This window comes from Tyto alba, unplaced genomic scaffold, assembly GCF_018691265.1.
Source record: "Tyto alba isolate M040663 unplaced genomic scaffold, T.alba_DEE_v4.0 Super-Scaffold_23, whole genome shotgun sequence".
Classification (NCBI taxonomy): domain Eukaryota; kingdom Metazoa; phylum Chordata; class Aves; order Strigiformes; family Tytonidae; genus Tyto; species Tyto alba.
In genome coordinates this window covers 7,319,684-7,340,210 of record NW_024881297.1, presented here as the reverse complement: position 1 = coordinate 7,340,210, position 20,527 = coordinate 7,319,684, and the positions used below count along the sequence as shown (strand labels likewise).

The following is a 20,527-nucleotide window of genomic DNA, read 5'->3' as shown; positions in this document are numbered from 1 at the left end:
CTCATGGGTGGTTGTGCTAGGGGAAGGCTCGTGCTAAGGATGGGTTCAGGATGCTTTGGTAGGCAAAGATTTCTCGCTTGCTTCAATGCAATGTTTATATCCTAAAGCCTGTGTTAAAGGGAAAGAAGCAATTGGCTTATCTGAGTGAAATCATGATAGATGCCTCAAAGCTAAGGTAGCTCGTAAAAATACATGCTCTAGAGGATGTTGCTGCTAATTTCTTCATAACCCACAGTAAGTTGGATCAGAGCTATGGTGTGTATAAGTCTCTTCAGGTTGCAACTAGTACAGAGTAAGCGTTCTGACCAAAAACCTCAGAGCATATTTATTAGCTTTTATGAATATTCTCTCCACTTTCCAACTTGCCCACACAGACCAGTTCTTGTGTTTGTGCGATTCCCTTCCTTCCCCCAAGTCCATAATTCTGTCCTTTCAGGAATCCCTGCACATAACTTATTGTAAACTGCCTCTCTAGAAGGACTGGTAAGAGGGTCAGGCTTAGGTTAACGTCTAGCTGTTAATTTTCATTGTGTGAATGAGACCTATTGTGTTCCTGTGTTCTGGAAAGCTGCTTCCACGTGAGCTAGTCCTGCCTAGGCAGCTCTCGCTTTGTCCCTCCTTTTAAAGCTTCATTTCATCTCTTTCAGCATGGTGGGTCCAGCACTGCGTATCGGTTGTAATGAAACCCAAATATTATCACCTAAAAGCTTCGGTTTGATTAGAAGGGAGGCTGAGTGGTTTTGCAGTGCCCCCATGGAACCTGAATTTGCCAGCTGCAGACTCGGTGGAAACAAAGTATTTTAGCACTAGCTGTAAGGCTGCGTGCACTTCAAAGAGAGCTGCTAAAAACTAGACCCGAAGTGTCATTTCCATCTCTGAACAAACAGAGCGTGTGCTGTCTGGGAGTCTCATAACCAGCTGGGTTCAGAAATAAAACCAGCTGGGGGTGCCGAGAGCTGTGCTGTGTCAGGACAAGGTCTGGCTGGGAGTTCGGTGGCAGGGAGTAAGAAGAGCTTACAAAAACACCTTGACAGGCATCTTTGTGTTTTTACGGTTTCTGGGCTTTCCTGGCACCAGCTTAGACTTAGTTTCATCTTCCTGAGGCTTTGTTGATAGAAACAGATCAAGTGCTACTCTGACGTGGGTCAGCTCCATTCATCCACCCAAACACTGCTGTGTCATAAGAATCATCTGCCTTTTGTATGGACAGCTCTTCCCTTCTGAATTCTCTTCATATGCATAGGTAAAGCACTGATATATACATGTATAGACAGATATATATAGAGATTTATATATATGTGTGTGTACATATCAGTTTTTGGTTCTTGCCCAGGATCGGCAGCGGGGTCACTGTTAGCAATACCATGGTGCTGCTGCTGTTGGACAGTTGAAATTCCTGGAAAGTTTTTTCTCTTTAGCTCTCCCTAGCTGTAAAAAACCCGGTCAGCACAGTGTGTCTGGCAGGGGAGAGGCAGAACTGCCTGCTAGGAGCTGCGTAACCAAAGAGCCAGACCCTGGGGGAGTGAGGAAGCAGGACAGGGTGCTGGTACCCAGCTGGCTTCAAACGACACGCAGGTGGGTGTAAGCCCAGTCCTAGTTCTTACACCCTGCCCTTGTAGCTCAAGGGGCATGGCTCCAATTCTGCCCTAATTTCCATAAGAACCCAAATACCTCTGTATTGATCTCCCCTACTTTGCAATAATTAAAAAAGCTTATAATACAATGTGAAAAATGCCCAGGCACAAGCTACCACTTCCTACTGTAGCTCTTCCAGGTAGTAATGCTGGAAGGCATTCTTTTCCGGGTACAAGGTTTTGCAGGCTTCTAAAAGTGTTGTGATTTAATGCCAGCTGGCAATTAAGCACCACACAGATGTTTGCTCGCTCTCCCCTCCCTGTGGGATGGGGGGCAGAATCAGGGAGTGGGGGGGGTGAAGTTAAAACTCACGGGGTTGAGATAAAGACAGGTTGATAGGACAGAAAACAAAGGAAAAATAATAATAATAGAATATACAAAACAAGTGATGCACGGTACAATTGCTCACCACTGGCTGACTGATGCCCATCCCATCCCTGAGCTGTGGTGTCCCCTGACTAACTCCCCCCGCTTTATATACTGGGCATGACATCATATGGTATGGAATACCCCTTTGGCTAGTTTGGGTCAGCTGTCCTGGCTGTGTCCCCTCCCAGGCTCTGCTGGCAGGGCAGCAGGAGAAGCTGAAAAGTCCTTGACTTTTATTAAGCAGTATAAGCCCTGCTTAATAACAACTCAAACATCAGTGTGTTATCACCATTATTCTCACACTAAATCTGAAACACAGCACCGTACCAGCTGCACAGAAGAAAATAAACTTTATTCCAGGACAATGTGCTAGACCTTTTGTACCCACACCTGCACACAGCAACTGAATCCAAAACATAGCCTTGACCATTCGAAATATGTACCTCCGCCGTGAGAAAAGCAGCACAAGGGCAAGTGGCTCAAAGCACCTCTGTCCAAAGAAGCACACTGAGGAAATTAAGGGAGAAGTAGTGAATTCCAACAACTCAAAAAAAAAAAAAAAAAAAAAAAAAATTGTGTGCAGGCTGCATCTCACCTGATTGATATTAACATTTTCTGCACCTGTAGTAATGACCTTAATATGGTTTACGGCAATGATTTGTCATGCACTGAGCTGCATTCTTAAATCCTTGGTTCACTCGCAGGGCTGGGTAGTTTGTGTGGTGCTCCAGCCATTTGCCGATGGATGAATTACCCTCTGACAGATCACCCCAGCCCTTCCTGCAGGTGTAGGCTTATAATGGGTGGTGTACCCCCGAAATGGGAAGCGTTATGCTGACTAAGATACTGAGACAGTCAAGAGCGTCACTGATGTTTTGTTTCTGGCAGAGCCATGGATGCGTTTATCAAAATCAGAATTAATCTGGTCTAGTTCTTCTCGTTCTGGTGACAAGTTACTTAATAGGACAAAAACATAGAGTAAGCAGGAACAGGAAGGGCCAGGCGGGTGAGTGCTTGAGCCACTCGGATTAATGCCCCGGCATGGGTGAGCGTGGGAAGCGCTGCACCCAAATCAAGTGACAGATAAGGGCTGGACAGTTTTTCGGTGTGTCCCAGGCAGGTGACCTTTTTGAAAACAAACTTAGTAAGGAACGTGGATACTTCGGGATGGGCAACGTAGTGGTGAAGTGTAATCGTTTAAAGAAAAGCTGCCTGTGTTTCAGTGGTGTGTGTTTGAAGCAATACCTGCCCCGAGGCTGCAGCTGGCTCTTTCCCCACCGGGCTCCCTGCCCAGGCAACCTGTTGCCAAAGAAGAAGGAGCTTCGGCACAGGCTGGACCCTGCCGGGAGCACCCGGGCTGCAGACCCAGAGCCTGCTTGAACCACTTTTTTTTTTTTTTTTTTTTTTTTTGTAACAGCAATTCCAAGTTGCGCGTTGGCTGTAGTTAAGAAATACCCCTTGTCGCAACAGCGGGGTAGCGAGGGGAAGGCGGGCGTCAGCCCGAAGCAGCCGGCTCCCCAAGCGGCACTCGCTGCCTGCTGCCGTGACCCCTCTTCCCACGGTGGACGCCCGCGGGTGGGATGTCCGGCTGACATCTCGCCCCCTCGAGCAAAGCAGCGTTCGGCAGGCGGGTTTGGTTTTTTTTTTTTTTTTGTTTTTTTTTTTTTTTTTTGTTGGTTTGGTTTTTTTTGGTTTTTTTTTTTGGTTTTTTTTTTTTTTTTTTGGTTGTTTTTTTTTTTTTTTCCACCGCCCCCCCGGTCCCGGCGCCGGGCCCGCCCTCCGCGGGGGTGGTGCTGCCGGCGGCGCGGCGGGCCGGGAGCGGAACGGAGGATGCTGGTGCCGGTGCTGGTTCTGGTTCTGGTGCCGGTGCTGGTGCTGGTGCCGGTGCCGGTGGCGGAGGGGCGGAGGGCGGCGGGGCTGCGGTTGGGGCTGAGGGGCAGCCCCCGCGGGGAGGTGAGCCCGGCTTTCCTCTCCCTCACCCTGGACGCCAGCCTGGCCCGGGACCCGCGTTATGTCGCTTTGCTTAGGTGAGCCGCCTCCCTCCTTCTCGTTTGGGTAAAGGGGCCCGGGGAGGGGCGGCGGGGGGGTGTGTGTGTGTCCCACCCCACCCCACCCTGGGTGAGATCCCCAGCAAGCAGAGAGGCCTGCGGTGGGGGGCGAGCTGGGGGCAACGGGGAGACCCCCATCCCTGGGTGGTAGGGCTGGGGGATCCCCTCTGCTCCGCGATCGACTCATCGTCCCCCCTCCCCACCACCACCCCCGTCTCCCGGGGCGGCAAGGCGATCCGGTGACGCTCGCTGGGAGCTCCGCGGGGATAAACCTGGGAGAGAAGCAGGGAAAAAAAAAAAAAAAAAAAAAAAAAAATAAGGAGAAGGAAAGTGCCGAGCAGGGGGGGTTACGTGTGGCGGGGCTGGGGGCTGCTAGCCCTGCCCCTGCGCGGGGTTGGAGGGGGGAGTAATCGGAGTCCTCGGGCAGCTTTGCAGACATTTGCTGCCAACGTTAAGTCAAATAAGTGCCGAGGAAGGGCTGTCACCGTCCAAGCTGGATTGAGAGATCCTAAAAATTAAGTCTTTTTGCCCCCTTGGGTAACAGTGAACAACTCTGGGTTGATGAGTGATGGTGTTCCCCGCCTGTTCTTTTGGCTCCCACCCGTGTCTTGCCGTTTCTTCCCTGCCTTTGCTCTATTTTTTTTGTGCTCTATTCCTTTTTGATTCTAGCTATTTTGGAAACTACCTCAATTCTTTTAACCTGTCTGATGCCATTCTTGAGCCCCCACGGTATTTGTCCAGTCCTGATTTCCTTCCTCCCACCACTTTCATCGTTTCCTCCCTCACCAAGGTGGGGAGAAAGGTGCCACCAGCTTTCTTGGAAAGTGCTGGGGTCCCCAACCACACACCTCAGGGTTCAGTCGGGGGCTGGCCCGGCGGGGAGCGGGAAGCACTTGGTGGCCTCGAATCTGCTGCGTGTCCCCCCCCGAGCCCCGAGCAGGTAGCGCCCGTGCGCCAGCATCCTCCGCTGCCCCGCGGTTTCCCCCAGCAAAGGCTGGGTGCTGGTGCGGCACGTCCTGCGTGGGGTGTGCGCCAGTCGCCGAGGCAGACCTGGTGTTATTGTAGAAGCCTGCTTCACTAAAGCTAACGCTTGTCCCGGCACGGACCCTGACTCTCTCTCGGGGACAAAAGCGATCGCTTTGGCTGTTGTTGATGGAAATTGGGACTGACGGTGTAAAATCGGTTTTACGTCCACCTTCTCACGGGACTGGTATGCTCGTTCTGTATAATCAAAACCAAAAAATCTAGGGGAGAAGGATGCTTAAGACCAAAGAATATACGTGTTTTGAAGTATTGCCTTACTTTGCCCCCAGGATTTGACTGTCTGTCCTTGCGTGTTCCCTGGGGCACATCCCCCCTCGCTGCCTCACCGACACTCTCCTGGCCCGCTTGGCCGGCAGCAGAGGGCTGGACACAGGTCCAGTGAGGAGTCAGGAGTGCCGTGAGGCTACCGGGTAGCCCCAGGTTACCTACTGCAGCGCGTCCCTCTGAGCACTCGCTGTGTTTAGCCTGTACACCAAAGCCATAGTCTGCACCTTTCTTCTGTTTCTTGACATCCCTCCCTCAGCAATCCCAAACTGCGTGCCCTGGCGACGGCCCTGTCTCCTGGCTTCCTGAGGTTTGGTGGCACCGAGACAGATTTCCTCATCTTTGATCCCTACAAGGATTCAACTTCAGAAGAAAAAATCCTCTGGGAACTCCAGGCCCAGCAAGGTAATACGTGCATCAGCGTGTTAGACTCAAAACCATCCTGGTTTGAGAGGTGGCTTGGGTGCAGGCTGGGGACGCCACAAGGCACGGCAGCAGCACTGGGGATCCTCCACGGGGTCAGCATCGCTCTCCTCCATGGAGAGGAGATCTGCAGACCTTCGGCACGGTCCGAAGGAGTTGCTGTGCCAGCCGTGGGAAAGCGAGGAAGGGCACAGGGGGATCTCCTGTCCACCCCAGCATCTGCTGGGACGTTCCTTTTGCTGCCCTGTGCTGCCCACAGCAGCCTTGGGAGCTCCGCTGCCGCCTGGGAGGTGGTCAAGGTCAGCTCAGAAGTTGTGGTTTCATTATGAAAATTAAGTAACAGATAGAAGAAATAATCTGATGAGAACAGAGCGCCCATTCTCTCTACCCTGGCCAAAGCCAGAGCTAGGCTGGGGGCACAGCCTTGCTCTCCCGTCGCCTTGGCAGGGCAAGTGCAAACCCACCGGATCGCTGCCAACTGCTCGAGCTCGGTCTTGGTGCACGAGGTTTTCCCACTGCCCAGAAGTCCATTTCCTCTTTAAACTTAGCGAAAGCACACAAACCCTTCTAGAAGTGTTTCAGATGAGAAAATTCCCATCTATCCCTGTGCTATGTAGCACAACAGCACAACCGTGCACCCCTGTGCAACCGGTGGTGCTGGGGTTTTGAAGTCAAGCGGTACTTTTCCCCCGCACCGTGCTGCTTTGCTGAGCGGCTGCCTCCTCTCTGGGGTAGCTGCGACTCCGACCCACGCCTTCCTCTCTCAGTTAGGGCTTGTTCCTGGATTGCATGCCAAGAAAAAGTGTCTCCGTTGCCGTCAGAGCCGCGCGGGGCAGCCAGCCCTTCGCCCGGCGCGAGGCGGGCAGCGCAGGAAGCCGTGCCCCGTATCTGCCCACAGCAAGGCGGGCTGCAAGCCCTGCCGCACGCCGGCGTGGCTTATCTGCTGCCCGGGCACCCCAGCCTGGGCTCGGTCAGCTCGCTGGAACGAGCGTTTCCAAGGGGAGGGGGCTCCAGCTAAAATAATAGTTTACTATGATACCTGCCCCTAGAAGCACAGCTCAGTCTTCCCGTACCCCACCATCTCCATCACCTCAAACTGGGAAAGGTACTTTATATATAAATATATGATATATTTTTATGCATCAAGCCAGCCCTGTTCTTCTACGTGGTTAACACTGTGAAAGTAAGGGTCTGTTTCACAGAAGCGCACGACTGGCGCTCAGCCTGGCACCGAGCAGCTGTGCTTCCTCCCGAGGGATGCGACCCTTTGCAGGCTGGACCCTGGCCACGAAGACAAGGACTTAATTGCTGTCATCCTCCTTCTGCCCTACAGAGGCTTGTGGCTCACGGCCTGCGTTTGCTGCCATTGAGAAGCTACTGCTAGCCCAGTGGCCCAGCCAGGAGAAGCTGATTCTTGCAGAGCATAACTGGAAAAAACACAAAAACACCACCATTACAAGTAAGACTTTGACTGTTTTTTCTGCTAGAGTTTATAATCAGGGGGCTGCAAATCTCTGCCCCACAGTAAAAGCACTGTAGTCTGTTAGGAGCTGAAACCACTGAAAATTAATGTTTTTTTACATGGGTGAAATGCTTCTAAGAAATCTTGTTCTACTGTCTGCCACCTCCTATATAACAGTAGCCAGCTGCTGCAGGAGTTGGGAGGATCTCAACAACTTGCAGGATGGTGTGTAGTATGGTCTGGGCTCTTTTGTCCAGCTGGGAGAGCTTGGCACATCTGCAGCACCAGGCTAAATAAACAGAGGCAGTAAAGATTGTCGCTTGGCCAGAGCTCAGCTAGCACACCATAACCTTGAGATAAACATCCCCCGCCTTTCTCCTCCGCACAGGAGATACGTTGGATATTCTCTACAGCTTTGCAAACTGCTCAGGGTTTCACCTGATCTTTGGGCTCAACGCCTTGCTGCGGAAAGATGGCTTGCAGTGGGACAGCTCGAACGCCCGGGTGCTGCTGGACTACTGCTCCTTGCAGAGGTACAACATCTCCTGGGAGCTCGGGAACGGTAAGCGCGAAGCCTGAGCCAGCGGTCACCTGGAAAGGCACCACCGCAGGGTGCGGGCTGATAATTTTGGATGTTTTGGATGACAGGCTGTAAAGGCAAGGTGATGTTATATTGGGAACATTAAGGTCTTAATTTGCGAGGAGGGATTCCGCAGCAGGCCCGACGAATGAGCAAATGGAAATGATTTTGCTGCTCCTACCAAGGCTCTGAAATGAGGTGAACAGTGCCCTGCAAGCTGCAGGATGTCACCTACGGAGACCGGCTGGGACAGGGTTCTGGAAAGCAGGGTGCTGCGTCACCCAGGCTTTCGGTTTCATGCTCATCCCCTTCAAATATCTCCCCCGTACTGTGCCAGATGACGTGAAGCCATGGGGGGCTGGTACTCCCCACGTGGAATGAGCTGCCCTATTTTGTGCCCTGAAACTAGAGCAGGGTCCTGATGCGTGTGTGTCTCCCCCAGAGCCCAATAGCTTCCGGAAGAAATCTGGCATCTACATCGACGGCTTCCAGCTGGGGCAAGATTTTATTCACTTACGCCAACTTCTGAGTAACTATACCCTCTACCAGCACGCGAAACTCTACGGTCCCGACGTTGGGCAGCCCCGAAAGCACACACAGAGGCTGCTGAGAAGGTAGGGGTGTGGGGCCCCGGCAGCACCCCCCAGGGTGGGTGGGTGTGGGTAGCGGTGGCTCGTCTGCTCCCAGATACAGGGGCCATGAGGAGGCATCTGGATGGGTTTGTAAGGATTTTTCTGCTCCAAATCAATAGTAAGGATGTACAAACGGATACATCCAGTCTATTTGAGAACTAATTTCCTGCATTTTTCCTTAAATTACAAACATGGACTTTTTTTTTTCCCTTGTCTGGGGATGACTGAAATCTTACCTGCGTGCATGAGCTCAAGGCTTAAATAGTCATTCAGTTGAAACCAAGATGCTAGCAGTACTTCAGCAACCTGCACACCTTTCACTTGGGCGCTGGCTCTAGTGCTGTGCTAACAAGGCCTTTCCACCCTCAAAATCTCCACTTGTTACACAAGCATTAATTCATCCTCCCAGCAACCCACTGAGGCGGCCGGGCTGCCCAAAGCCCGTTGAAAAGCCGTCAAAAACGTGGCCCCAGAGCAGTTCCCCTTCACTACTGCCAGCCCGGGGGAGAGGGGAAGAGCTGTGCGTGGCAGCTCTCTCGTGGGGGGCCAGAACCCATCACCAGTACCTGCTAACCCCCCGCTCTCCACTGCATCCCCTCTGGTTGCAGCTTCCTGAAATCGGGAGGGAAGGCGATCGACTCTGTCACGTGGCACCAGTAAGTACCGCTCGGATACCACGGTCACGCTGCTTATCACCTGTTTTCTTTACAAAATGTCATTTTGAACATTTCAACAGGATGAAGGGGGTGAAATTCCTCTTTCAGCAGTTCCTCTGGTGCATCTCTGCAAACTCCTCTGCTCAGAACAAGCGATTAATTGTGGGGGCACATTACAGAAATGCAGAAGCTCTCCAAAGAGACCCAAGAGCAGTGGCGGGCGTTTGTAACGTAGGCACAGCAGTGGGGAATGCAACGTGTGCAAGACGGTCATTTTGCTTGCTAAATATGTGCACTGAGAAAAACAGAAGTAGGATGTGAAGAAAAAGATGTCACGGCAGCTTTATTTCTCAGAAGAGCATGATGGGGGTTAGGTCATGGCTGTCCCCCACACAAGGAGAGTTCCTGCAGCAGTTGAGCCTTTTTGCATATGCTGTGTTTCAACATGTACCAAAAGCTGGTGAGATCTGAGCAGCAGTCCCAATTGCCTCAAAGCTCCAAGCTGCCAACCCTTGCAAATAAAATGCATTTTCCCACGGGAAGAAGGGGGTGTCATATAAAAGGAAGAGAAGGTAGCTCAGACTTACTCAACAGAGTTGAACTTCTGCAAGAGCAGGAGGTTTTTAACAGAAAGTTTTAAACAACCCACGGGTGGCTGGGCTTTGAAGGAGTCAATACCCCTGACGCTGTCTCTCTCCTTGGCATTAGAAAGGCTGAATCTGCTTGAGTGAAATCTTTGCTCCCTAAAAGCGAATTCAGGGAGTCACTGATGACCCTGCCGGCAAATGCAGCCTTGTAAAAAAAAATGCAGCAGAAGCCTTGTCAGCTGAGGCTCCGCACGTGGCCTTTTTTTCTCTGTTTGTGTCTGATATAAACAAAAAGCCCTGCAGGTCTGGCTGAGCCTTACCCATAAAGAAGTGATACCTTCCCCTGCTCCCTTACATCTGCTCTCCACGCGAGTTGGGGCTGTCTGTGGGCAGCTTGCCCTCAGATCCCACCCACGGTGCAGACAGCACCGGCACAGTCTCAGCCCTTCGCTCTTGTGCCGTGGCTTAGAGATGCGGTTTCAAGGTGCTTGGGTGGGCAGTGGGGTAGGTTGGCCCCAGGGCCCCTCTCATGAACGCCACGTGTTTGAAAAGTGATTTCCATGTGAAGGTGGTTTTCTTTCTGGAGTCAAATGCAGCACAGTGACATGCAGCAGTCAGGTAACAGTGGGAAAAGATGCACATGCTTGTATTTATATATATATATATATTTATTTATGTATGTATGTATGTATATGCATAGATGACTTATCTATGTATTTTGAACTGCTAGTAGGGCATAAAACATGTCTTCCCCTCTTCCTGGGCTGTTCTTGCCCTGTGGCTGCCTTTGCTTTAAATGGGCATGTGCTATTTTCTTTACTAATTTAGGATTATCAGGTTTTAGCTTCCTCTTGTGGCTAGAAGACTTCAGCTACTTCTGCTAGGACTGAATGATAGCGTGATGAAATGCAAAAAAACCACAGGGGTCCCAATTTCCCATTATTTGGATAAACTAGACTTAAAAGCTCTTCTGCTCATGGTGGAGGGCAACCTTCATCCCATAGGGATGCCTCCATCCCATTCCCCTCCAGATGGCCAAAATATTCCAATAAAGGGACAGAAGCTGGGATCTGATATTTTTAATATATAACTTGATACAGTAAAGCAAGTATTCACATAGGACTGTCAGACTCCTCATCAAGAGAATATTTACAGAAGCTGGCTCTTATTTAGTGATGTTTTCTTCATTCTAAATGAGCAGATGCAAAAAACCCCTACTACTTCTGTTGACCAAAATTTCTGTGATATCCTTCCTCCATCAAGGTAATTATACCTGGTACTCCCTTAAATGCAAACAACATACCTACACATTTGGAAAACAAAAAAAGAAAAAGCACTGGACAGAAAAGTAGTGCTGTGGAGAAATATAGTAAGCAACTGAGTACTTTTGGTGGTGTTTTGCACCAGTGGTATTTTTCCTTAATTTTCGCTGTGCATTTTTTTTTTTTCGATTTCCAGTTACTATGTAAATGGACGAAGTGCAACGAGGGAGGATTTTTTGAGCCCTGAAGTGCTGGATACCTTTGCCACAGCTGTACACGAAGTCCTGGAGGTGCTTCGTCCTGTTCAATCATTCCCATGTTCAGTTTCCAGGGGGTTTAGCAGAGAATCTGGAATAACGTACAATTTCTCACTAGCAATCAACAGCGATCCTCAAAGCTTGGGTGCTGCTGTCATTGTAAATTAAAAAAAAAAATTAAAAATACTACTAATAAATAAACTCCAATAGTTTGCCACGTAGCAAGCATGGTGCCAGGTACATCACAGATCTCGAACACTCATTTATCAATGCAGAAATTACCCAGGGATGCAATTTATGGTCATACTCCCCACCACAATTTCTTTGTATTTTGAGATCCTGAGAACAGTATAACTTAGAATATACCACTACTTAGCCCGAGAAGACTTACAGGACCTGGCTTTTAGTGATGTTTGCCTCATTCTACATGCATAGATGTGATTTTTTGGAGGGAGGGGAGGTAAATCTGCTTCTAGTCCTTTTGATCAAAATTTCTGTGACATCCCACCTCAACTGGTGTTATCCCTTAAATGCAAATGTTGTATGTAGCCGTTTGGCTAAAGCACAAAATTTTGATTGCCTATTATTTCAGGAGCCAAAAAACTTAACAGTTGTCTCTTTCTCTTCTTCCCAATGCTACACCGGCCAGATTGTTGGTGGGACCGTGCCCAACAAGAAGGTCTGGCTAGGAGAGACGAGCTCTGCCTATGGAGGGGGAGCCCCCAGGCTGTCCAACACTTATGTTGCCGGCTTTATGTGAGTACCATGTCACAGGTGTAAGTAAATTACACATTTTACCACCTGAACAGGGAGGGGGTTGAGGATCGCAGCCTTCCCGCCACTCTCTGTCTCCTTCCCCAGTGCCTGAGGTTCAGTGTAGGTCCAGGAAATCGCAGATTCCTACGGGAAATGGGGGATGAGAAGCATGAGCAAGTTGTATTTCTGCCCTCAAATCTGCAATGATAACTCTGTCCTTTAGTGAGGATGGAAAGTCATTCATAAGATGGGTGTCCTTTTCCAACGTCATCCTTTGGCCACCATGTAATAACTAACAAAAGGAAAATTTAGTCGTGAAAATAATTTTCTCCAAAGACTCCAGTTGTAGAATTTTGTTGAAATAAAAGAACTGAGGATTTTCTTAGCACTTTGATCAGTTTGTAGATTCAGGGAGATAAAATTGCATGGGAATGTGCGGTTCACTCTTTGAAAATTAACACAAAACATGGTTGCAATGTATTTTTTTTCCTCGTATAAGGCACGATGATCTTTTCATCAGGGCCCTGTGGGTCAGGAAGTCAAAGCCTGATAATGGCAGGAAACCTGGGTGTGATGATCCCTGTCGGCCTTCAGGCCCTTGGCCAGTTCAGGAGCATCTGCTGCTACTCCCAGTTTCCACCACCTGCAAACAGGGAAGTGGAGCAACTGTTCCCGCCAACTCAGACCTCCAGAGGTGGTCTGAAATTATTTTTTAAGGTCACCAGTGCAAGGCTTGAATTGAAATGAGTCGGGTGGCTTTAAGGAAGTCAGCATCATGCCCTAATTCTTGCTTTCCTACTTCCCGAGCTGGTTGGAGAGGAGCGATGGTGCGCAGCGGAGGTCAGCAATTTCATCTGCATGTTGTTTGCCTCGTTTTTTGGCAGGTGGTTGGACAAACTCGGGCTTTCGGCCAGGCAGGGGATTGAGGTGGTGATGAGACAGGTTTTCTTCGGGGCAGGGACCTACCACCTGGTGGATGCCAACTTTGAGCCTTTGCCGGTACGTATGCAACCCTGCTAACACCATCTGAATGCTGCGTGTATTTCTGCACAGGCAATACTGGGTGTGGAGCTACAAGTCAGCTATTTTAACAACACAAGATAGCAAGAGATTTTGTAAGATGGTTGCAGTTATCCTTGCACCTACAGTTAGCTCAGGTTTCATTATGGGTTCATGAATTATAGAGATATATATATGTAGATACAAGATATTTACTGCAACTGCAGGGATGCAGCTAGCCTTCAGCACAGCAGAGACTGATTTGTGGGACATGATGATCTGATTTGTATGTAGACACTTCTGGAGTTCACAAGGGTCTTCTTCATGGACTGTTTTGGTTTGAGTTTTCCTCAGCTGAGTGATGAGTAGCTTTTAAACAAAAGTGATATGAGGTATTATAATAAATGCTACCCCAAGTCAAAACCAAACCAACATGAAGTCAAGACTCAAGCATCTCTTAGGCCATGAGCATATTTAGCCTTCAGTAGTGGCTGAAGGATAATTAAACAAAAACATGCATTTAGTATAGTTCAGTTTATTAGGAGATAACGTTCTGCTGCGATGAAACATCATTAATTGAACTAGATGTTATTCTTGCTTGTACGGCATGTTTCTTTGTTTTAGTAGCACTTACTTCAGGATGAGAGGAGAGCATCTATCTTTTTTGCTTTCCTCTCATTTTTCTGGTTCCAAGATGTGATTTTCACAGGCTCACAGAGACCCTCTGAGAGGAAACCCAGCATACAGGGGTTTTCTGTCCTGCCTGTTCAGCTAATCGCTGTGCCAGGGGCCGTGCTGTCAGGCTTGTTGCTTTGGGCTTTTTATTCTCTCATTTAAAATCGATTTACTTTGGACTGAAAGAATGTGTCTTGTTCCTCACCTACGGGCAGTACAGATGGTAATGAAGCTAGTAACACTTTAGAGGCAGGGAAATCCAAACCCAGGCCCATCACTTTCGGTTAGCTTGGAAAAGAAGCAGCACAGCAGTGCCGCAAGGCTGCACCTCCTTGCAAAGGGGAGCATAGGAAGAGTCACTTCCCCCCACTTTTGGTGAGTCAGGAGAGAAACACAAGTTTCTCTTCTAGGAAAACCTCAAAGACAGACAGAGGAGCAGGGAGTAGCTTTCTGAAACCTGCCAGCAGGAGCACATCCTCCCCTGGGGCTGTGCTCAAAGAAGCAAAGCTGGAAAATGCAGCCTGCCTGTGGCCTCCTAGTCCCAACACACATCTGCACAGACTGCGCGCTCTCTTTGGTGCAGTCATGGACGTCATAGAGGAAAAGTAGCAGTCGAGATGCAAGGAAGAGCACACCTGAAAAAAATGAGTCCACACTGAGCATCACCCTGCTCTCAGGCGTCATACTGGGGCTTCAGGTCAGAGCATTTACTCTTGACTGGCATTCAGAAATTAATCCTGAAACCTGTTCAAAAGCAAGATGTTAGTGAAAGGCATGGAAGTTATTGGGGGCTTCTTCCCAGAGTTGTACCAGTAGATTGGTCAGAGGCTTTCCTGCAGTAAGGGTAGCTCATCCCCCTGAGGGTTCAGCCCTGAGCTGCTCTGTACCCTACAGAGAAAACACTCTCTCCCTCACCAGAGATTTGTATATGACAAGGAAAATTACTCTAAGGTACCTTGTAAACACAGCTGTTCTGCAGTGTGGAGGCAGGGTTTTCTCTTTACCCATGCTGTTTCTGGGAATGTAAATAGATATGGTGAAAAAACTTCATAAAGCAAAAAATTGTGGTGAACCCCCCCCTGAAATTACCACCAAAAATGAACATTACATTAAGCACCGTGTGGAATACCTGGCGTGTACACAAGTGTTTATGTGTGGTTTTGTGCCTCCCAGGACTACTGGCTCTCGCTGCTCTACAAGAAGCTGGTGGGTACCAAGGTGCTGCAGGTTGGCCTGACAGGAGCGGACGAGAGGAAGCTCCGCGTCTACCTCCACTGCACGAACACCCTCCAGTAAGCCTCGAGAAAGGGCAAAACTGAGCCCGTGGCCACCCCCAGGCCAACAAAAGCAATCTGGGACAGCGTGAAGACGCACTTTATTTCTGTGAAACCTCTTTCTCTCCCAGTCCCCAGCTTCTTCTCTTGCCTTGCAGCCCAAAGTACAGAGAAGGGGATGTGACACTGTTTGCCTTAAACCTCTACAACGTTACCCAACATCTGCAGCTACCTAATTACCTATCAAGCAAACATGTGGATCAGTACCTCTTACTGCCTCACGGTAAAGAGAATATACTTTCCAGGTAAGTGTGCAATTCCTCCTGTCTCTCTAGAAAGGATTGTGAGTAGTCAGATGGCCTCTAAAACCTCACCTTGTTCAATTTGCAAGGTAGGAGGTGGGGCGTGGGGATAGAGGTTGTATTCAGTCACCTGGGGTATTTTGCAGTAAAGTGGGACTTGTGTTAAATCAGGTCTCCTTGAATCAGGATGCTGAAAGCTTGCTTAAGGTATAAGGACACTGATGTTAATCGGGAAGCTTTTTCCTAGCAGGCTTCAGGGCTCTGGACCAGCTGCTAAAGTCCTTTTTCTTTGCACAAGCATAGGTATATTGCTTTCCCAAGTGCTGGCTCCTGATTAACAGCAATGCGTTCAGGCTTTGTATGGTTTCTGTTGTTGTTACACAGAATATGTTGTTGTTGTTGTTGTTACAACAGAATATGTTGTTGGTGTTCTGTTGTTGTTGTTAATGCATCAGCACAGGAAGGAACTGCTCTGTGGGCATAGAAGATAGCTTAGTATTTGCAGGAGAACAAACAATTAAAAATTGTGCTTTTCAGAGCCTGTTAACCTCACTGGAAGAGTAAGAAACATGTACTTGCAACTTTCTTGTGCTATGCTTCTAAAGGAGTCCTTGCAGAGGGAGGGCAGCAGATGCTCTCTGTGTGTGCACACATAAACCCTCAAGGGAAGCTTAATTTGGCTTTGGGCTGAGATGTTTACACTCAGGTCCAGAGTTGTTTGTGCTCTATGGCAAACAGAGCACAGCTGCCCAAATAGTCTCTCTGTCCTTCTCCAGGTCTATTGAGCTGAACGGCCGCGTGCTACGGATGGTGGATGACAAAACGCTGCCAGAGCTTATCGAAAAACCCCTTGGTCCCGGCAGCATACTCGGCTTTCCAGCCTTCTCTTACGGCTTTTATGTTATCAAAAATGCCAAAGCTATTGCTTGCATTTAAATGGTTAATACACATGCACACGATAAATGTAAAGCCCTTGGCTAGCAGGGAAGTTTAATCCTAGAAATTAACGTTTCTACCATGAGATTTAATTCTGGCAGCACCGGCATGATCTGTGGGCTGGGGAAGACATAGAATCGTAGAACAGTTCGGGTTGGAAGGGACCTTAAAGATCATCTAGTTCCGACCCCCATGTTTTCTACTTCCTTGCATAAAACAAAAAAAAAAAAAAAGGTCCCTCCAGAACAAGATCTCCTCAGTTCCCCCAGCACAGGGTCCCCTCCCCTCAGCAGGCGCGGCCGGGGCCTTCCCGCTGCTGTTTGAGGCCACTTTTCCCCACGCAGCACCGCGCGATCCGCGCTGAGACACCCGTCCCCGCTGGGGATTCGTACCTGAAAGATGCTCGTTAAGCTCCTGGGGGAATTATCCAGGTAGAGCAAGCTCAGGCAGGGCCTGGTTTTGCTGTCTGTCCAGCCCGGATCGCTGCGCTTGGGCACGGAGCTGCATCAGCTCTGCCAGGCGGTAACTCCAACCTCCCCTCCAACCTCTCGTTTCTGCAAGCACAGCTCTTAGGCAGTTCCTGCAAAATCTTGCCTTCAGAAGGGTTTTCATTTTAGCTGCACAGCTGTGATTTTGCCTGCGCTGTGTGGGGGAAGCCCGAGGAAAGGTTGTGGTTGCCGAGGGCATCTCAGGGTGGAAAGCGTGGGCGTGCAAAGCAAACCGAGGTCAGGGTGCCTTCGGGGGAAAATGCCCTGCCGAGAAACCTCCACGGGATTTGGGGCAGCACCGGGCGTTTTTCCCAAGCTAGGAGAGTTCAGTCACAAGATGGAGCTGTGGCCACGTCCTTTCCAAAGGCGAGTTTTTGACACGCGTTCCTGCAGAGTGGTCTGCCTCTCCCCTTGCATGCTTCATCCCCGGGAGGAAAGGAGAGGAGCCCACTAGTGCCCTGGCAAACCCTCCGTGGTCAGTGGGCTGCATGGTGAGGGCTCCCAACCTTCATCACCCCGCAGGCGGTTCAGCTGGAAAGGACATCCCTGACCCTGTCCGCAGGGGAAGCTCTGCTTTACGCTCCCTAAATCGCTCAGGGCCTTTTTTTGTCCTCAGGGAAACGGGACAGTGAAGAGTCTCAGCAAACCACCCACCCCTCGACCATCAGAGGGAGGTCAGTGGCCTTAGAGCTTCTTGGGGACAAACCTACCCAGACAGGCTGACATCCCGCCTGCTGGGGAAACCGCCGTTTTGGCCAGAAATCTGTGCTGGCGGTGGCTTTTCTCCGTGGCCGTGCCTTCCCCGTGCGTGCCCTGCTGCGAATTCGGTGTGCCGCCGGCCGCTTTCCTCTGGCACACGGGCTGCCGGGCTGCACAACGCCTAGGAGAATACTTTTCGTCTCCCACGCCTGTTTATTTGCATTTGCTTTTCTTGAAGATATACGTCATGCCACTGTCAACACCTTACGGTATTTTAAGCACAGCAGGGGTAAACAACAATACCACATCACTCTATTTCCCTTTTTAAGCTTTATAAGGATGCTACAAGCTATGTGGGGTTTCAACACAAGGCAAGGGGGGAGAGGACGTTTTTTAACAAGCTGACTTCAAAAACATGTACTTTTGAAGCTGTGATGAAAAATTGCACAATAAAAAAGGTTATATTTAAGTTCAGCGTGTCAAAGGAGTGTTTGCATTCACAATCCAGATGCGTTCTGTGAAGGGTTATGTACCAGAGGGCAATCCAGATCAGAAATGACAATAAGGAAGGCTAAATTTGTTTATATTGTCCAAGTTCAATAAAAGAAGAGAGTGTAAAATGGAGTGCAAAGTCTTGCATACAATCAGTGTAAAGTTAATAATATATATTATTACTACAATAATATAAGTTACAACTAAGACATCTAAATGATTGTTTGCCTGGTAGCTTCTTTTTAGAACTTTTCTAACAGTTTTGTTTATGCCAATGCTTGTGACTTTTATATTTGAAGATTTTAATTAAATTGATTTATACCAGCTTTTGGCGATCTTTTTTTTTTTTTTTTTTAAAGACTCCTTTTTGGCATACTGACACCACGAGACTCCCTAAATTTCCCTTGGTCATGCATCATCTGCGCTTTCTACGATTCCCAACAAGACTACCCAAGTAAACAAAAAAATCAATGAAATCACGTCCAGGTGGGTGTGTTTCAGTTGTAGCTGACCGCCGGTTCCGAAGCCCTCCACCCGGCAGCCTGTCTCAGACGCAGCACCCGGGCTGATGAGGGACACGCAGGGATTGCTTGGAGGGGTGCAGGGATGTCTGGGCGTGCAAATGACAGCAGCTCTGCCTTCATCTCCCGGCCACGTCTTGTCCTCCGAGCGCACGGCCTGGTTCTTCGTACGGCAGGGTGGCGAGAGGTATGGCTTACAGCTCATGTAGCCACTTCTAACCCAAAAAAGCTCTACACACACCCAAATGACTTCTCTTTACAAAGTGTTGTATATTAAGCTGCTAGCTACTGTTAGCTCTGTGCAAACAACACGGTGGGGAGGAGCGTAGAGAACAAGACGCTGGATCCCAGCACACGGGGACAGGTAGGGTCAGAAGCAGAGCCCTCGCAGGACCCGTCTGCAGCAGCAGTGCCTGCCCCACGGGCACCTTATCTCCAGGGTGGGCTTCTTGTTTTTTATCTCTGTGAATGTTGTAAACCTTGGAGACTTGACCTTTAATGTCAATATTTATACACACACACACACACACACACACGCACACACACTTATCTGAGACCAGGAACAACGATTGTATCTTACACAAGTTCCAATTTACTTTTGCATATTTAATTCTGGACCTCGGATTACTCACCTTGTATTTACTCTAAGTCAGTTCCTGGAAGGTGGAGTAAGTCGCATCATGAGACCTTTGTATAGGGGATCACTTAATGTATGTGAAAATACAGTAACTGATAATCTCCTTAAAATCAGTGACACTTTTACCATCACCAAGCCCATGGTGCCTTAATAGCTTTTGGTGATTTTTCAAAGTCCGAAATGTGCTATTCCCTAGATTTTTTTTCAGTGAGGGGCCAGGTCACCTTATAATGAAAATAAATCTAGTGACAGTAAGTTTGCTTTTCTGCTTTACGTTCATGAGCTCCTTAAAAACTGTCTGCAGATAGTCCAGGGCTTGCTCACCACATCACACATTAAAAAAAAACAAAACAAACCAATGCTCACAGTGCCTGCACAGGAGCACCCACCTGGTGAAAATCAGAGTTTCAAAGTTCCTGTGGACACAGCAGGCAGAGAGGCTGCGGATGCATGGCGGCAGGACACACTTGCTGCCCTCCAGGATTCACTCTTCAAACATGCCTTGGGAATTCATCCATACCTGAATAAAGCCTGTGATCACTGACTCTGTCAGCAGAAACACAGCCAAGGTCAGCAAAAAAAAAAAAAAAAAAATCAGTTTCACTTCACCAGAGTTGAGCAACTGTGGGGTTTTTTCACGGTCCTGTGTAAATCATTTTACTGAAGTAGTGCTCATGAAAACAGTGAATGGAAAAATGTGAAATCACTTCTCCATCACACTGTTTTACTTCCTCCTGGTAGTCAACATTTTTGGAAATTAAAGTTCAAAATGGTTTCCCTTGTTTTTTGTGCGTCAGTCATTCAAGCTGAAGCAAGTGTAGAATGAGACAGAAATTATACACTGCAGGGACACTGAATTCTCCAATAAATCTTTCAGCAGCAAATCTGGGAATATTTTATCAGTAAAACCATGCCATGCAAGACGTTTTTGCGGCTGTCTAAAGCTCTCCTCCCTCCCCAGTTTATGCAGTAACTCGCATTAAGACGGTGGGAGAACTGAGTGAATGAAAACAGAGATCCAAAGGCCGTACATTGTATCGTATGTTTTTATTAATTAGCCTGGAAAGATTTGGGAGATGAGACTGATCTGAGGAAACACTAACCTGATACCCCCCCCTTCAGGGGATGCTCACCAGGTGGCCTCCATCTATCAAAGGATGGTAACTCCTTTGCAGTGGAATGAGAAAGAACAAGATGAGCCATTGATGGTCCATATCAAAGGAGGGTAACTCCCATTTGATTGAATGGAAGGAAGACAGGATGGGCATCTCTGATATCTCTTGTCCTTGAGATAAGAAAGAAACTAAAACTACTGAGCCATAAAGACAAAGGTGCTGCAAATTAGCCCAGATCTGAGGGACAAGGTGTAAGTGACTACAGGACTGAGTCTGTGCAGAAGTAAGGGTCAGCTAGCGAACACAGTGAAGAAGACTACGAGCCTTCAACTGAAGGCCCTGCCCACGGCCACCAGGCAGCACTGCGCAAGCGCGACAGCAGGAATCTGGGGTGGGGGGACATGTTAATGATTT

General features: G+C 48.8%; 1 protein-coding gene and 1 long non-coding RNA gene across 3 annotated transcripts; one reads left to right on the top strand and one right to left on the bottom strand.

Moving 5' to 3' along the window:
* The first annotated feature begins 3,753 nt into the window (after positions 1-3,753).
* HPSE (heparanase) lies at positions 3,754-20,236 on the top strand. Of its 2 annotated transcripts, none has more exons than XM_042797008.1 (12): positions 3,754-4,031; positions 5,620-5,765; positions 7,117-7,242; positions 7,634-7,807; positions 8,268-8,439; positions 9,066-9,113; positions 11,159-11,252; positions 11,869-11,975; positions 12,860-12,974; positions 14,823-14,941; positions 15,082-15,228; positions 18,200-20,236. In XM_042797008.1, the coding sequence occupies exons 1-12, from the start codon at positions 3,835-3,837 to the stop codon at positions 18,312-18,314; spliced, it is 1,560 nt and encodes a 519-aa protein (XP_042652942.1). In that variant the 5' UTR covers positions 3,754-3,834; the 3' UTR covers positions 18,315-20,236. The 2 variants fall into 2 exon arrangements, with proteins under 2 accessions (XP_042652942.1, XP_042652941.1); XM_042797007.1 differs by lacking the exon at positions 18,200-20,236 and adding an exon at positions 16,002-17,817 and having other exon boundaries at positions 3,759-4,031.
* Positions 11,200-16,640, bottom strand: LOC122153809. Its single transcript, XR_006165690.1, has 3 exons — positions 16,554-16,640; positions 12,021-12,119; positions 11,200-11,310 (listed from the first exon to the last, which is right to left on the bottom strand). It is a non-coding gene; the product is annotated as an uncharacterized LOC122153809 (long non-coding RNA).
* Positions 20,237-20,527: the final 291 nt, after the last annotated feature.